Genomic DNA, 15,892 nt, shown 5'->3' with positions numbered 1-15,892 from the left:
ACAAAGCTGTACATTCTGTGCCCCTAAGACTCTACTACGTTTCCTTCAGGGCCCTTGTCCACTTCTATCAACCTGTAGTCACATAACACCCTCACTGCCTCCTTAAAGCTCAGCTCACCCTCTTTTGGCTGACAAAATCGTTTAGCCCATCAATTCTTCCTTCTTACAGAAGCCCAAACCAGAGATCATGGTTTTCCTATTCCATTTCAGACTTTGTAGGGGACTGTTGAACCGAAAAGACAATCCACTGAGTTTTGCTAGTTAAGCTTCAACCTTATGAGTATATGCTCTAGTAAGGTAGGTTTTGACCCTGTTCCTGAACCCAGGTATGTAATACATAAGCCGATATCTTGACTGTTCGTAAACACGGGACTAGCCGAAGATGTCGGTCCATGGAGGCTTGATGGTCCCAGTCGATTGGTAACTGTATCTAAAGTATAAGACAGCAGTAACAAGGTTGAAACAGAAAAAGTATTTCGCGAGTACTGCCTCCAGACGTCTTGTATCCTCACGACTCTTCTTAATCACCGGCTCGAAGGTCACACTTGCCCAACGCAAAGACAGCAAAGACCAGACCAGAATCATAATCATCTCAAGGATAATTGTGGTCCATTGTGGTAGGCTGTTTGGATCTCTTTGTAACCACGCTAGAAGGAAGAGGGTGGGAACGAAGAGTACTAGCAACGTGTAAAGGTAGGATGGAAGAAACTCCCTTGGGTCCGCGCGGACGGTGTACGAATATGCTGCGGCGATTGCGAATGGGATACCGCCGAATATAATCAGGATGGGGCCAGCGCATTGGAGTAATCCGACTTCGAAGATCGAGGACGCGGCTGACGTTGTAAAGTAGAGTGTGAATATTGCGCTCAGGAACGTAGAAATGTAAGGAATGCTCCTCACTCCGTGATCCCGGGGCATATCGTCTCTGCTTAGATTGGTTTGGATTGCAATCCACTTCCGCGGAAAGACGACTAGCAACTCCGTCATGATAAATGAGCAGAGGTACATAGCGGCCCATACCTTTGACCAGATAATGCCTCCGAAAGCAAAGAGCTTTACAGATTGCACGACACAAAAGATGAACACGATCCACCTCGCTTTTGCGGACTTTATGAGGCTTCCATAGGACTCTGCATCCGGGTCATCGAAGGCGAAACGCTCCGTAATGATGCGTTCGGCAGCTTTGTCGAACGAACGCCACTTGATAGCATAGAAGATGGTACGCGCAAGTAAACAAGATCCATCGAAGAAGCATATTATGGGTGATATCCGCATACAGAAGCCGATATGTGACGGTGCATCGCAGAGCTTTCCCGAAGGCTGGGTCATTGAATTAAGGGCGATCCCGGCAAGGCACCAGAAGAGTGATTGCCAGATGACTGGGTCCGGATTGGATGACGTGACCTCTTCTCCGCTGTCAGTATCAAACCCAGACGAATATCCTGGACAGAATGCATTAACGTACCCATTCTAGTGAAGGTATGATCTCAGAACTGGGCCTTATAGCCAAGAAGGTTGTATTTGTTAGAAGAGGATTCGATTCTATGGTATGTTATCAGGAGTGACGAGAAACGATCCAAAGGTAGGTAAGAGAGAATGGTGCTTTTCAGGATAGACCACGTCCGGCTGGGTCAATGTTATATGGATAAACCTCAACAAGAGTAGCCTGTCTAATCCCGCGGCTACTTGAGTACTTGGGTTACGTATGCTGGAGGCAACTAGAGGACCTCGACTCCGCCTCATGATTGCCAGTGAGTCATTCACGTCCTTTACGTCCCTCACAAGAGAAATCGAACACTCAGCGCTGGCTGGGTCTAGAGCAGATGTCCGATTTTTCTCGTGAGGGTGGTGTTTGGTAAGTGATAGGGCGTACGTCACGATCCGCCGCCACGGGCTGGTGCGGTGCTTAGCTGGGTGGAGGAATCAGCCTCTTTGGCTTTGTTCGAGCGAATCATTGGTACAGTCTTCAGCCATGAGCGCAGCCACATGCCCTTTGAACCGTTAGCACCCTTCAGCACAGGCAACGATGAGGGGGAGATACTTTCTTCTGATTCAGCCTCGTGGGTACCATGGTTAAAGACGCCAAAAGGTCATTCGGTAACTGCTTTCAGCTCGATGTGCGGGTCCTCCTTATCTGGCGCTTCTGGCAGGCGGACTTGGAATTAGCACAGAAGGACGACAGCCTCTCGAGCTTAAGCGCAGTGCTCGGATAGGATAACAATATAACGAGTTGTAAGTTGACGGATTTTTGGCAAGATGCATAAGCTTTTAACGCATCTACTGCTAGCTAAGGTGAGGAAGTTGCGCGACGCTTGTACTAGATTACCGTATTGCGCAGTAAGTAGAACTTATTTCTACATAATGCTAGCAAGGAGTATAGGTCTTAGTGCAAGGTTACTGTTTTAAGACTATCTACTCCTCTGACCTGTTGTTGCGTTCGTTATGTCAGGGAATGTCTGGCGTCCCGTCACAAGGGGTGCCCCGTTACGCGGGGACGGACGTTACCACCATCCTCACGCAGCAGTTGCACAGCGCCGGCCATCTACAACACAATGGCTGCGCCATCGAAGCTGGGAGCCCATGATCGCACAAAAAAGACAGCACCTGGTACCAATCATCGTATGGTACCGAGATGGACGGCCGTTTGCGGTCAGCACAACAACTATTTGCTTCAGATAGTCTTTGTCCACTACCTCTGTACCGTGACAAAGACGTATCTTCACTGTTTCGCATTCAAATGCCCTTCACTTTCGTAACAAGATAGTCTGCCCGTTTTGCACTCGAGTCGAATCGACAATCACCTGGAAAATAGACGTCTTGGTTTGTTTGCTACATGTGCATGATTGAGCTGTCGTCTGCTAACGTGCCCAAACTAACAGCGAGCACACACTTTCTCAGGTTAAATTTGCCACTTCCAATCGCGCATGATGACGTTCAAGAACCAAGACCGCGGTGCCGCCGATTCTCCGGGTTTCATCGATATCGCAGATTTGCAAGAGATTATCTCAACCAGCAAAGAGGAGCCGACACAGCGGGAGACCAACGATCGCCGACTAGCTCAGGCGATTAACTATCTTGTCAAGGAGGGAGGTAGTGATTCGCCTGCTACGTCCATGGACCGTGTTGACCGTATCGACAATTCTCTTCTCCTGCCACTTACTCAACAAGGACGCAATTTCGACATTAAACTGTTCAATCGCGTACTTGACATGGTCAGTCAAGCGCAGCTTGATTTTGATAAAGCTGCCCAAGAAGATTCATCAGAAGAAGATTTGCCATCGATGTCCAATGGAGAATCATCAATGCCGGAGAGTACAGAGGAACCACGAGAATACTATACGCCATCTGCAGCAGAAGCACTTTACCGGAAAGGTGACAGTTTGGATGAGCCTCACTTCAAGCCTCACATGCCAGTGCCTGCAACAAAAGGACCCGCAGCAGAGAGAGGAGATGATGTGCCTAGCGAGCGCGTTTTCAAATATGGCGGTCCGGACAACGAAGTCGAAAGCTGGTACAAGGACTATCCAGCCTCGCTACCGTTTCCCGAAACCTTCCAACTGGCGCATTGGGAGAGTCTCAAAATCAACTACGATATCTCAGAATCTGGCAGACAGATGAAAGCAGAAGGCCAGATTGTTGAGACCAATGTATCTTTCGATCATCCTGCTCTTCAGCAGTACAAAACTCTTCCACCATATGAGTCTGGATCGCGCTTCAAGCTTCCAAAACCTAGCGCAATGGTCGAAGAAGAGGTCAACCGGCTGGGAACACAAAAGAGTCTTGAAAAAGTCGTGCAAGATCTTAACAGGAGCAGTGACGAAGTGAACGCGGAAGGAAAATATCGATATACTCCCCGAATCTTTTTGGAGAAATTTACAGTGGGCGCTCAAGGTAAGCAATAGATTCCTTAGTAGCTATGAACTAACAGGAACTCAGTAGATCCAACAGCGATTCGTCATGCTGTTAACACAACACCTACGAAGACCCGCACTAATATCATAGGTAACATTTCTCAGCGTGGTTCCGCAAACACTACTCGGAAAGGACCTGCAGTTAGAACCCCAACAAAGCAGACCTCCAAGCACCCTCAAAGCTCAACAAAGCACACAAATCTGGTGCCACCTACATCGAGAGCTCAAACCACATCGCCAGTAGTAAGAAAGATCAATCGGGAGCGCGCGACATCGCTTGAGCGTAGCCCGAGACGTCAGAGCGGTGTCAGCATTGTGCCTCCAAGTCCTGACTCACCAACAAAGAAAATTGCCGTTCATCCACAAGTAGTCATAGAGAAGCGCGTAAGTGAACGTCCAAAAAAGCCTGCTACTCCTGTGTCCTCCAAGCCGCAAATTGCCCCGGACTCGATCAACTTCGTCACCCAAAAGGGTACTACGAAGAAACTCACCAAGCGCAAACGCAGTATCAGTGAACAGGACTACACTGCTGATCACAAACGCCCGAAACCTGTCAATCCCTCTGTACTGAGGAGCTCTGTTCGGACTAGAGCGCAAGCAACTTCAGATAGACCCGTTCCCTTCGTGGCTGAGGAGTCTGATGAACTTGACAGGTCTGGCGAAGGCGATGTCACAGAAGCTCTCAACCAAATGCCCGCCGCGGTCATTTCTGTCAAAGTCAACACTGCCACGAAATCAAAGGTCACCAAATCTAGAGCAGCGACTAAGAAAGTGACCAAGAAAGCCACTATTGCAGGCAAAGTAGCGGGTAAAGCGCAGAGAAAGGTGGTAGTGAAGGAAATAACCAACGAAGAAAACCATACGCTCCCGGTCACTCAGAAGCAGAAGACGAAGCTTGAGAAAAAGGCTGGAAGTACTAGAAGTGGGCTGAGGTATCTCAAGGAGTGAGTGATGTTAAACTCCAGAATTGAGATGACGTCTCACGACGTGCGCCATGCAGGGTATGCTGGAATACAACCAGGTATCGCATGACCCAACTGTCTTATAAGTTACAAACGCATCTTTTCTGAAGTTTCCTTCATTGTTTCTGGTTGTCCCGTGTGCTGAGCAACGCCCCCGCACATGCTGTTCCGAGCGATTAGTGGGGTATCGCGCTAGGACAAAGTCAAGTCCGGCAGCGCACGAAGAAAGAACCGCATGTCGCCAGCGGTGCCCATGGAGCGCCGATGCCATGGTGAGTAGTCTCAAATACCCCAGATTATCATGCTTGGCAACCTTCTCACACGACCTAGAACGAAACCGGCGCATTCCATCCGATCGCGTGCGAGTCCTGTCGCAACAAGAAGTCAAAGGTTCACATCACACTATACCTTCAATCTGGAGAACATTGACTAAACGCTCACAGTGCGATCGTGAACTCCCAGTCTGCTCGCAATGTATATCTGCAGGAACCTCATGTCGGTATCCGCCGATCAATAAAAGGTACAAGGAGAGCGATTTGCGGGAGACGAAGTTGACTGTTGTGCTAGAGGCATCCCTTCGGGATACATATCATTCATCGAACAGCGATTACTCGAAACTGAGTTCGTCGTACTGGAGCTTCTTTCCACCATCTACAGCTCCCAGGTACCGATCGAAACGCAACGCCTTTCTGATACAGATCGTCGGGTGTTAGCAGAGAGTGTACAAAAGCAGGCTAAGTCGAGCAGGGTAGAGGAATGGAAGCGTCATCCTCTCAACACGGACGAGGAGCGTCTATCTTGGTGGTCCAAAAGACAAGACATTTTGACGAAGGGTGTCGAAGCAAACGCTAGCTATATCGCTCAAGTCAGCCCAGCATCGACAGAGCCGTGGGTAACTGAGTCGAGTCCAGCAGTGCCACAGTATGAGGATCTACAACTATCAGCCATTGAGCGGTTGAACGTCCCCCCTGCACAGCAGCCTCAGCCAACGCGATCTGCGTGGCAGGCAGTGCCAGATATATCGGAAAACATAGAACCAGTTTCGGTCACCCAAGGTCAGGTTCAGGACATGGCGCTTGTTCCGCCGGTGAGGAATTTCGCAAGCGAAGGGTACCACGATGATAGGTTGGAGCGTCCGGCACCTTCAGTACAGCACACCACGGCCCTCCACTCGCGGTCATCAACCACGGAACAGTGGCGCAAGTATTTCTGAGAGTATTTGGATGTTGGCAGCGATTTCTCTGGGTCCATAATATAGAAAGTTGAATCTGTAGAAACAAGTGCATGTAGCAAGTCAAACATGGTTCGACGGTGCATCAGCTTCCAGCCCCCCAGAACTGACTCGCACGACGCTAACGTCATTTGGCTTCATAGCTTGCTAAAGCGTCATCTTCGTCGCGCTTGCCAATGCCGAAGTCATACACACCCCAGCCTCTTCCATTCTCATTTCACTTCGCGTCGGCCTCGGCAGACATCATCGCAACTGCACTAGTCATAATACGGCTGCAGCTTATGTCCCAAGCTTGATGTGTTTGGGACTGCCGCATAGATGATGGCCGAAGCCACCGTGAGGTCCAACAAGCGACAGGCTCATCATGATGAGTCGGAATCCAACACAGCGGCGCCCGATGTCGGTGCTGTGAGGAAACGCAGAGCGTATCTTCAGACAATGGGTCAGCAGCTTCGGGAATTCGGAACTGAAGGAACGAGCCCTCAGGATCATAATCGCAACACGTTTGGCACCAGCCCTGGAAGTAACCTCAGACCTCCATCCAGCGCAGGTAATGTCGCAGCAAACCAGGCGTCTGTTCGTCATGTCGATACGCCAGAGAGTGATGCTGCGCCTGGAGAAGATGATCAGTTACCTGCAGGCGCAGCAAAAAGTGCGTCAAGATGGCTCTGGAAACTGGACGAAGTACGTCCGCTTGAATTAGAGAGCGTCACGCCGACGATTGCTTTTGACGACCTTCTCGAATGGAGCCAGTCTTACTTCGACCATTGGCATCCTGCTTTTCCGTTCCTCCACGCGCCCTCACTCCTCGACTATTTTCGTCAGATAGCGCAGAGAGGCGTTCGCATCGCAGGTCAATCTACATCAAACGAACTCCAACACATTATAGTGCGCTCGATCATGTCAATATCTATCCATGATCGACGACAGATGAGCCCTGCCAGCAAACTGATGCCTGCAATCCTTGTCTTCCATTCAATCAACGATGCCATCCGGAGCGTACAATTGGTGCTAACCGAGGAGAGCTCTATTCTCTCATTACAAGCTCTTGTCAGCGTTCAATTGTTTCTGATTACGATGCACAGGTATAATGCTGCATCCCGTCTAGAAGGCTTGGCTATTCGTATGGCCTTCCAGTTAGGTCTACATCGTTGTCCGTTGCAACTACCAATACCAAGCAAAGAAGCAGAGCTAAGGAAACGACTTTTCTGGTCCGTAATCTGCATCGATAGACACATATGCATACGGCTCGGCACTCCACTAGGGATAAGGTTGGATGAGTCCAATGTCTGTTATCCGCACACGGAGCAGCATACTGAATCGGAGCCTCAAACAGAGGGTATGTACGCAAGAAATTAGATTTCAAATGTGCCAAGGCTAATTCTTCTCTAGACCTCGAGCGAGATAACCGGCTAGACTTGCTGGACTTTCTCGCTCGACACGCTGATATTCGTGGGTCTATCATGCAAACGCGACACCAATCTATGTTACATGGTAGCACCGACGATATCGACCAAGCCCTTGAAGTAGAAGCCGAGCACACCAAATGGTGGAACACGGTCGATGAACACCTCTCCGATGACCAACAAACACAGACTATATCCAAAACACATCAAGTCACTCTTATTGTCCTTCGCTTTGAGTCGGTCCTCGCTCTGCATCGCTCAGTATTAGCGACATCGAAGAAGAACGCAGCATACAATGCGGCGCTACAACGATGCATATCAGCCTCACGCTCTATAATCAACACATTACATAAAGCTCTCCGCGGGTTTGGGGCGTTCGATGGCTCACCTGGTCAACATGGGTATGAGAGAACCCCTCTGCTCTGGCCCTCATTTACTTGGGCAGTGTGGATGAGTACGTTCATCATTCTGTCCGCGGCTGCAGAGGAACAAGTCTCGCGCGACATCGCACTGAGGCTGTCAGATCGAAGTGTGCAAATCCTTAAGCACTTATCTTCGAGGGGTACGAGTTGGCCAGATGCATGCATCGTCGCCGTCCAGAACCTTGCTGCGCGACTGGACAAGCAATCGAATCGGGGCCCCACGAACACGTCTGGAGACAGTTCGCGGACGGCAGTTCGTTCAACTCGTAACTCTTCGCTTGGGGTTGGTAATTTGCCAGCTCAGCGACAAACATCAGAAGCTCGTTTGGCAAATCATACACCAGTACGACCCAATCCAGTGACAGGCATAAATACTCCAATAGGACAGCCGCAGAGATTGAACAACCAATCACATGCGGTATCTTCTTCTACAACCTTTACGAACACAGCGAACGAGCCAAGTTTCCCGAACGTCAACCTGCATCACACGGATGTGCAAGCTGCCAACAGCCTAGGAACTGACTACCTTGCGGGTGCAGGCAACTTCCTTGGTATTGCGCAACAATATTCTGATAACCCATTACCCAACGAGGAGATCATGCATCTTTTTAATGGTGAAGACATCAATTACTGGTTTGGAAATGATTCTGGAATGGCCGGCAATTCTCTTTATTACGATCAAAATTTCCATTGAGCTACTATTGGAACATATGCAAGAAGGCCAACATCTAATCAACCTGATTTCGGCGCTGTTACCTTTCCCAAAGAGGCTGACTTGAACGCCGCATGAATCTCCTGCTCCGCGCCATCCTGTAATGGCAAGAGACCACTCCGTACTGTTGCGTGCTCCAGGATACCTCTCGCCACCAGACCATGCTTCAGTGCAACGGTTCCCTCCATGTGCGAGCCCCGATGGTAAACGTTTCTGGTGACTGGGAGCAGTCTGTCATGAACAGCCCTCGCGCGTGGGTAGTCCCGTGCCTTACCGGCTTCAATCATCTCCAGCAGCGGCTCGGGGGCGATGTTGCCATATCCGACAAGCATGCCGTCAACGTCAAAGCACGTGTGCAGCAGGTATTCGTCGTGGCATGTGAGGATTGTCAAATCGGGGTTTTGCTTCTTGATGATGGGGATCTCGACATCCCAGCGGCGCATGTTGCGGACACCGTTCTTCATAGCGATAACACCAGGTTGCGCGGCAATCTCAAGTAATGTGTCCAAGTTGTAGGTAGCCTTGGTGTTGTCGGGGTATTGGAACAAGATGAGGGGAAGTCCAGACTTCTCGTACACGGTCTTGTATCGGTCTTGTGGAGCTCCCGGTTGGTATCCGAAGCGTAGCCAACCATGGCTGGGGTAAAGCAGACCTGCCTGTGCGCCAGCAGCCTTTGCGCGTTGGGCTTCGAGCGCAGCCACTTCAGTACCCTCGGTAGTGATACCAGCGATGATGGGTATTTTGTTGTCTACGGACTTGACGAAGGCCTTGATGACGTCTACTTGCTCTTCCTGAGTCAAGAAGGTGCCCTCACCAGCGTGTCCAAGGACCACCAGACCCTTTACGCCTGGGATACTGCCGAGCCATGAGCCAAGGCGCTGAATGGCTGCGTAGTCGACCGAGCCATCCTTGTTGAATGGGGTAACCGGCGCAGGGACGAGACCTGCTAGGTCAATCTGGGGAGCTTGCTTGACCTCAGGCATTGAACCCATTGTAGTGGTGGGAAGTGTTGGTGTTGAGGTAGGAAGTGAGAGTTGATTGTGGATGAGAATGGAGTGTGTTGGTTTGCGTTTGATGATGATGAGACTTGGACTGATTACCTGCACTATATGTATTTCGCTATCCGTCGCACATGAATGCCGAGCGGCAACCGTTTGGCGATCTCACTCCCGTGTGTCACTTCGTGCTCCATCTCGAGCGCGCGTTCGGGACGCGGACTTGGGTAAGTCCGCAGTAGTCCTGCGAGAACTCACTCCGACATGCGATTTTGGACCAGTCTTGGTGTCGTACGAGTAGTATGGACTTGGATTGTTCCGATATAGCGCCTATAGGACGCCCGATGGACGGCTAAGGTACCCCGGACTTGACTTTGTCCGAACTAGTGTCCACCAGCCGCAAGCCGCTCTCCACCCTGGAGAAGCCGACGGTTCTCACGGCCAATTATTAGGGTTTTCCACTGGACTCTTCTCAAAGGTAGCGGATGATGCGAACGCCCTCGTTTTCCCCATGTTTCCTCCGCTTCGCGACGAAGAACTTGGGGTCTGGGGAAAGTCCGGGGTCAAGCTTGGTCGTGGACTTTCTGGGCAACATTCGTCCAGCTGGGGTATATAGCAAAGACTTTCCTTGCAATTATCAATCATCTCGTTTCTCATCGAAAAATCAAGTTGAGCTTTGGCATATGACTTAAACATATAACCTGCACTTTTGACCACTGTCAAAGATGGCCAGCACCAACCCCAACCATTACGAGGATACCGAGAAAAACGTACCACTGCAAATCGATGATGTCGCAACATCGGAGAAGGATCTCAAAGCCCAATCTGCGCTCGATGGCGCAGATTATAGTGGTGCGATCGCGAAAACGGATCCAGCGGAGATCGCACTGGTACGCAAGCTTGACATGCGAGTAATGCCAGCACTCTTTTGCATGTATTTTCTGTACGTCACTAAGTCATCCAAACTTCGTAACCTCATCTGTAAGAAGCTGCTGATCACGTCGGTGTTAGCAACAAGCTCGACCAGAATGCGATAGCGAATGCACGACTGAACGGCCTCGAAGACGACCTTGGCCTAGTCGGAAGCCAATACAACACCTGTATATCCATCCTTTACGTTGGATACCTATTCGCTCAGATCCCCAGCAACATGCTCATGTCATCTAAGAAAGTGCGACCTTCTCTGTACATGGCCATCTGTTGTTCAGTCTGGGGCTGTGTAGCAGCTCTGACAGCTCTTGTCAAGAACTACACTGGGTTGGTCCTGGTACGCTTCTTCCTCGGTTTCGTAGAAGCGCCATTCTACCCTGGTGCTCTGTACATCTTGAGCATGTTTTATACCCGCAAAGAGATAGCTACAAGGGTTTCTATCTTGTACGCCGGGAATATCTTTGCTGTGTCTTTTGCTGGGCTCATCGCCGCTGCCACGTTTGCGACGCTGGACGACAAGCACGGAATGCATGGATGGCAATGGCTGTTCATTATCGAGGGCATCGTCACAGTGGGCGTGTCTATCGTCTGTGCTTTCTTGTTGCCGGATGAGCCGCTGACCACGAGGTGGCTGACCCCGGAGCAACGACAACTGGCGCACGATCGCATACAAAGGGATACTGTTGGCCTGGAACAAAGCAGAGGTGTCAAAGCTGGTTTCATGCAAGCTCTGCGAGACCCAAGACTTTATCTACTGGTCTTCATGCAGAATATGCATTTGAGCGCCACATCCTTCAACCAGGTATGTCGCATGGAACATGTCCTCAACTTTATACAACACCTGCTAACCTTACCCAGTTTTTCCCTACCGTAGTCAAGTCTTTGGGCTTCAGTACCACTATCACGTTGGTCTTGACTGCTCCACCATCGTTAGTCGCTGGTGCAGTAGGTATCGGTATCGGAATCTCATCTGGCAAATACAACGATAGAACATGGCACATCACAGCCATGATGGGACTGGCAGTCGTCGGATTTGCTATTAGTGCTGCCACGCTCAACACCGCCGCACGCTACATTTCCTGCTTCCTTTTTGCTTCCGGTTCGTCACTCCTGTCTACTCCCGTCCACGCTCTAGCAACTAACGCACAATACTACAGGTGTTTACTCTGTCAACTCCGTCATCCTCGGATGGGTATCAGGCACACTTGGCCAGACAGCCGAGAAAAAAGCAGTGTCACTATCCATAGTGAACGTGGTCTCTATGGCTAGCTTTATCTACACTCCTTACCTGTATCCTGCAAGCGATGGGCCCAAGTATGTGATTGCTATGAGTAGCAATGCGGCATTTGCAGGAGCGTGTATTGCATCGGCCTGGGCGCTTAGAGCGTGGCTTCAGGTGACGAATCGGAGGTTGAGAAGGGATGGCGTTAATGTTTTCTATGCATATTAGTTTAAGTACTGTAGTCTGTAGGTACGAAATGCAACTGAGGTCGGTGTCTTATAAGAACACCTGCTACGAATCTGAACCATATCTACTGGTGCAAAAGCATGGATAACTCACAAGAACATGCCTTTTGTAAGTGCTCATGTGTAAGATTCATGTAGACCTCCTATTATATGCGGCGACTACACTGTGCAAGAATGGTATATGTAGTTTATGGAACGCTCAAAATATATTATAGATCTTAAGATATGATCGTCGAATACAGCAGCAGCGAATTACAAGGGTATCGTTAAGAACACAAAACTATCGCAGAAACGAAAAACATGAACGCCACTCAACAAGCATCCTTGGAAATCTCCACTATATCCACATCCCTTTCCAACTCCTCACTCGTATGCTCCCTCCAGAGATGATCCATCAATGACTCAATTCCCCTACACACTGTATCCGATTCCTTGAATCTTGCGCAAAGTACGCACGCAAAGCCTCCAGTGTCCCTGTGACATTTCACAATGAAGCGATTTCTGATGCGAAATGTTCGAGACGCGATCTCAACAAAACCTTGCCCTACTTTCCTACTACAGCCATCGACGACAATTTCCCAGGCTTTTCCTGGTTGGATGGTGATGTGTGTACGGCAAAAGGGACATTTACCGTTTCCGCCGGGTTTGTAAGCATTGGCGAGGTGGAGCCGTGGGCTGAGTTGGAGGTCTTTTGCGTAGATGCAGAACAATCTGGTGCTGTACCGTGAAGATGGGGCTGGGGCCTGAAGGGGAGGCATAGGCTTTGGTTTGGGCTTTGGTTTGGGCCCTGGGACTGGCAGTATCTTGACTACTTTCTCTTCTGACTCGTTGGAGGAACTAGAGCTGCTGCTGCTCATGCGTTTCTTGTGCCGGAGAGGAGGCCTTGAAGGTGGTCGTGGGTGATCAGGTTGTGGAAATGCGCCGGGAACCTTCAACGGCGGATCAGGCCCTCGAGGGGGCAGTGGTGATGGAAGTGGCGGCAGCATGCGCTGGTACTGCATGTTCAATGAGGCGATGGAGGCCGCGCGCGTCGTCCGAGTTGCCTGGATTAGACGCACAAGATGCGAATGAGACGATGACGGTGCGAGATACGTACTAAGCAGTAGGTCTTGCTGAATGTTGAGGACTGTCTGCTGAAGCTTGATGATCTGAGATTGAAGCTGGGTATGCGTTGTAACTATTTGCTATCAATACCGGAAGGCTAGATCTTAAACGTGAACGTACCATCACCGCGCGCGAAAGGCTCTCCTAGCTTTCGATATCCGCGTTCGTATTCGGCTCGAATCTGAGAAGAGGAGGTAAAGATAAGCTCTTCTTCGCTGTCACTGTAGTCTCCCTTGCTCTTTCCCGAACCAAACATAGAGTCGCGACGACGCCTTCGCGAAGGGATCTGGATGTGAGATCTATCGTCTTCATCGTCGCTATCCTTTGCGCCGGCTTTACGCTTGAGTTTGCGATACAAGTCACTCGCAGACCCGAAAGAATCCGTCAAGGTCCGCACAAGAGACACGACCACCACAAGATCTTGTAGTAGCCCTTTGGCCTAGGCAAGTCTAATCAGCACTTGGTCTGTATTTGTGAGAAGCATTTTAACGCATACTGCCTCTATTGTTTTCTCTGTTTCTTCTCTCATGATGACGATATGAACGAAATTCAGTGTATAGGGAGTATGAGATGAGGAAGAAGAATACCGGTGAAAATGCGCACCTAAACCTTGCGCCGCAAAGGCTTACAGTCAAACAGTCATTCCTATTTTGAGACACATTGTTGCTTTTTGCTCAGCTGGAAAGTTTGTGTTCGCATTTGATACATCATGAGTACTTGTTGGATTCAGTGCTGAGTGGTCGCATGACTTCACCTTTGCACGTGGTGTCTGGCACTCAACGACTTACCCAAGCTTTTTCACAACACAGGCCTATGTTATCAGGACAACCTATCGCATAGTAGAAGTTGAGTATTTCGCATGGAATAAATACCGCGAGCAAGGTCGCAAGCAGCTTTTCAGTAATTTTTCAAGGTTCAGCTTCCTTAGACGATCGTTTTCGGTGTTATCTTTGGGAGGTCAGAGCATGCGCCACAGTCTTTGTCGCGTGCGCGTCGCTTCGTAAGACATTCGCATCTCATATGGTGACCATGGTATCACTCGTCAATCTAGGAGCCTATTTGTGATATTCTTGGTGTAGTTCTCCAGGGAAGCTTGAGAGTCGGCTAGAAACAACTCTGGAAGATTGGCTAGTCACGACTCATGTGGTTTTGCACGAAGTCTGGTCAGATGTTCGGTGCGCCCACTTTCGATGGAGAGGTCTTTGGAAAGCCAATCCCAGAGAGAATGTGATCCAGCAGCCCTGGCTTTTGGCGCAGCATGTCCCATTCGTCTTGGTGCTTGACCATCATCGTGCCTCCCAACGTTGTACCGTTGAGAGCTGCGAAGCCGATCTCACTACCGTCATCACGACGCAGCATGGTGCCTTCAGCACGTCTCGGCAAGATGACCATGCCCGAGGTAGTCATAGCGAGGTTGTAGCTGATGGGTAGATCGCCATCGTCGGTAGGGTTTAGAGCGAAGTCGTTCGGATTCGAGGAGATGAATGTGTCGACTGCCGCTTTTGCCGCATCGTACAGATGGTTGTAGATTTCGAATAACTGAGCACCAGTTGGCTCCGAGTCGAAAGGATAGGCAAAGTGCGTGAAGGGCAAGGACGGGTGTTGTAAGAACTTGAGATGACCTTGTAGACAGAATATTAGCTGCTGCACAGTGCGCATCTGACAGAGACGCCTACCAGTCGCCTTGGCCACTGGGCTTGAAAAGATCAAGTCTATAAGCAGACTCCAGTCGCTAGCTTTATCGCTATCGCGCATTCCCTCGACTGGCAAGAACTGCAGGTGTCTGTGGGGCTGAGACGCGCCGCTATGATCTCCAGAGTTGAAGAATGCGAGGAGACGCTTCTCGCTGTCGCCTGAGTCTGTCTGCCAAGCCTTCAGCACAGCGTAGGTCGCCTCTAGATCGTCTAGCTCTAGCGCGTGTGTTTGTTTCTTGTTCGGTTTTGTAGCAAGGATGAAGTGCTCGGAGATTATGGGGAACTTGTTAAGGACGAGGAAGTGGGTTGGGTCCGCGGCGGGGATGTCAGCCAGGTGTAATGCTGGTGGGGGATTCTCGAAGGGGTCGATCTTCTGTTTCGGCGTAGCATGCTGGAGCTTCGGCAAGGGTTTCTTCGCAAGCGATGGGCAATAGCGTAGTTGGAACTGGTCGTATATAAGTCTGCTGTCGGTGGCATGGCCGGCACACGTACGGGAATGCCTGCGGATGTGCGGATGATTGCTAGCTCCGTAGGCGAGAACAACAAATCTGAAGATGCCTTTGCAGCCTCAAACTTGCGCTTCGTAATGCTAGAAAGAGCTTCAGGTAGTCCGAGCAGCATTTTCATTGGTGTTGGAGTACCAGCGCTGGGTGGGGTGGATGGTTGGAGCATAAAGCTTCGAGCTCGGAGTTAGCGCCAAAGCCTAAAACTGATGTCACACTTCATGGCATCAACACTCTTTCATCATTTTCACCACATTCGCCGAACAGCATGCGTAGGCTGTCATCAGTGTTTTCTTGTACAGTATATCATACCAGAGATATCGTATCGTAAGGAAACTTGCTACAAGAAACCTTCAGAGCGACGCCATATGACCGTCCTGCTTTGCAGCTTCCCAATCTATGCCACGCTGGCTTCTTATGCCCATGAGGAACTAGAAAAATCATCTCGACAAACATTACCATCAAAACAACAATAGTACAAAGTGGTACAGTGGTGAAAGCAAAACTCTGCAAACAGTAGAATCGAAGATACCGCCCTGCGGCAATCTTCGGCGG

At 50.0% G+C, this 15,892-nt stretch overlaps 6 protein-coding genes across 6 annotated transcripts; 4 read left to right on the top strand and 2 right to left on the bottom strand.

Moving 5' to 3' along the window:
• Positions 1-2,924: 2,924 nt before the first annotated feature.
• On the top strand, positions 2,925-4,859 carry J4E82_000550 (uncharacterized protein; the record flags this gene model as incomplete). Its single annotated transcript, XM_051726871.1, has 2 exons — positions 2,925-3,891; positions 3,940-4,859. The coding sequence occupies 2 exons, from the start codon at positions 2,925-2,927 to the stop codon at positions 4,857-4,859; spliced, it is 1,887 nt and encodes a 628-aa protein (XP_051593296.1).
• A 283-nt stretch (positions 4,860-5,142) lies between these two features.
• On the top strand, positions 5,143-6,086 carry J4E82_000549 (uncharacterized protein; the record flags this gene model as incomplete). The annotated part of the gene is made up of 4 exons (XM_051726870.1): positions 5,143-5,145; positions 5,204-5,263; positions 5,317-5,393; positions 5,441-6,086. 4 exons carry the CDS (start codon positions 5,143-5,145, stop codon positions 6,084-6,086), a joined length of 786 nt encoding a protein of 261 aa, XP_051593295.1.
• A 339-nt stretch (positions 6,087-6,425) lies between these two features.
• J4E82_000548 (uncharacterized protein) lies at positions 6,426-8,626 on the top strand (the record flags this gene model as incomplete). The annotated part of the gene is made up of 2 exons (XM_051726869.1): positions 6,426-7,443; positions 7,497-8,626. 2 exons carry the CDS (start codon positions 6,426-6,428, stop codon positions 8,624-8,626), a joined length of 2,148 nt encoding a protein of 715 aa, XP_051593294.1.
• Positions 8,627-8,664: 38 nt separating this feature from the next.
• On the bottom strand, positions 8,665-9,636 carry J4E82_000547 (uncharacterized protein; the record flags this gene model as incomplete). Its single annotated transcript, XM_051726868.1, has 1 exon — positions 8,665-9,636. One exon carries the CDS (start codon positions 9,634-9,636, stop codon positions 8,665-8,667), a length of 972 nt encoding a protein of 323 aa, XP_051593293.1.
• Positions 9,637-10,364: 728 nt separating this feature from the next.
• J4E82_000546 (uncharacterized protein) lies at positions 10,365-12,019 on the top strand (the record flags this gene model as incomplete). Its single annotated transcript, XM_051726867.1, has 4 exons — positions 10,365-10,582; positions 10,651-11,371; positions 11,428-11,668; positions 11,727-12,019. 4 exons carry the CDS (start codon positions 10,365-10,367, stop codon positions 12,017-12,019), a joined length of 1,473 nt encoding a protein of 490 aa, XP_051593292.1.
• Positions 12,020-12,978: 959 nt separating this feature from the next.
• J4E82_000545 (uncharacterized protein) lies at positions 12,979-15,455 on the bottom strand (the record flags this gene model as incomplete). Its single annotated transcript, XM_051726866.1, has 5 exons — positions 12,979-13,079; positions 13,133-13,213; positions 13,261-13,579; positions 14,326-15,279; positions 15,327-15,455. The coding sequence occupies 5 exons, from the start codon at positions 15,453-15,455 to the stop codon at positions 12,979-12,981; spliced, it is 1,584 nt and encodes a 527-aa protein (XP_051593291.1).
• Positions 15,456-15,892: the final 437 nt, after the last annotated feature.

The sequence above is a fragment of the Alternaria postmessia genome, assembly GCF_024291825.1.
Source record: "Alternaria postmessia strain BMP 2775 chromosome Unknown scaffold_2, whole genome shotgun sequence".
Lineage (NCBI taxonomy): Eukaryota > Fungi > Ascomycota > Dothideomycetes > Pleosporales > Pleosporaceae > Alternaria > Alternaria postmessia.
Note: the sequence above shows the minus strand (reverse complement) of the source record. Positions and strands in the feature narration are given on the sequence as shown.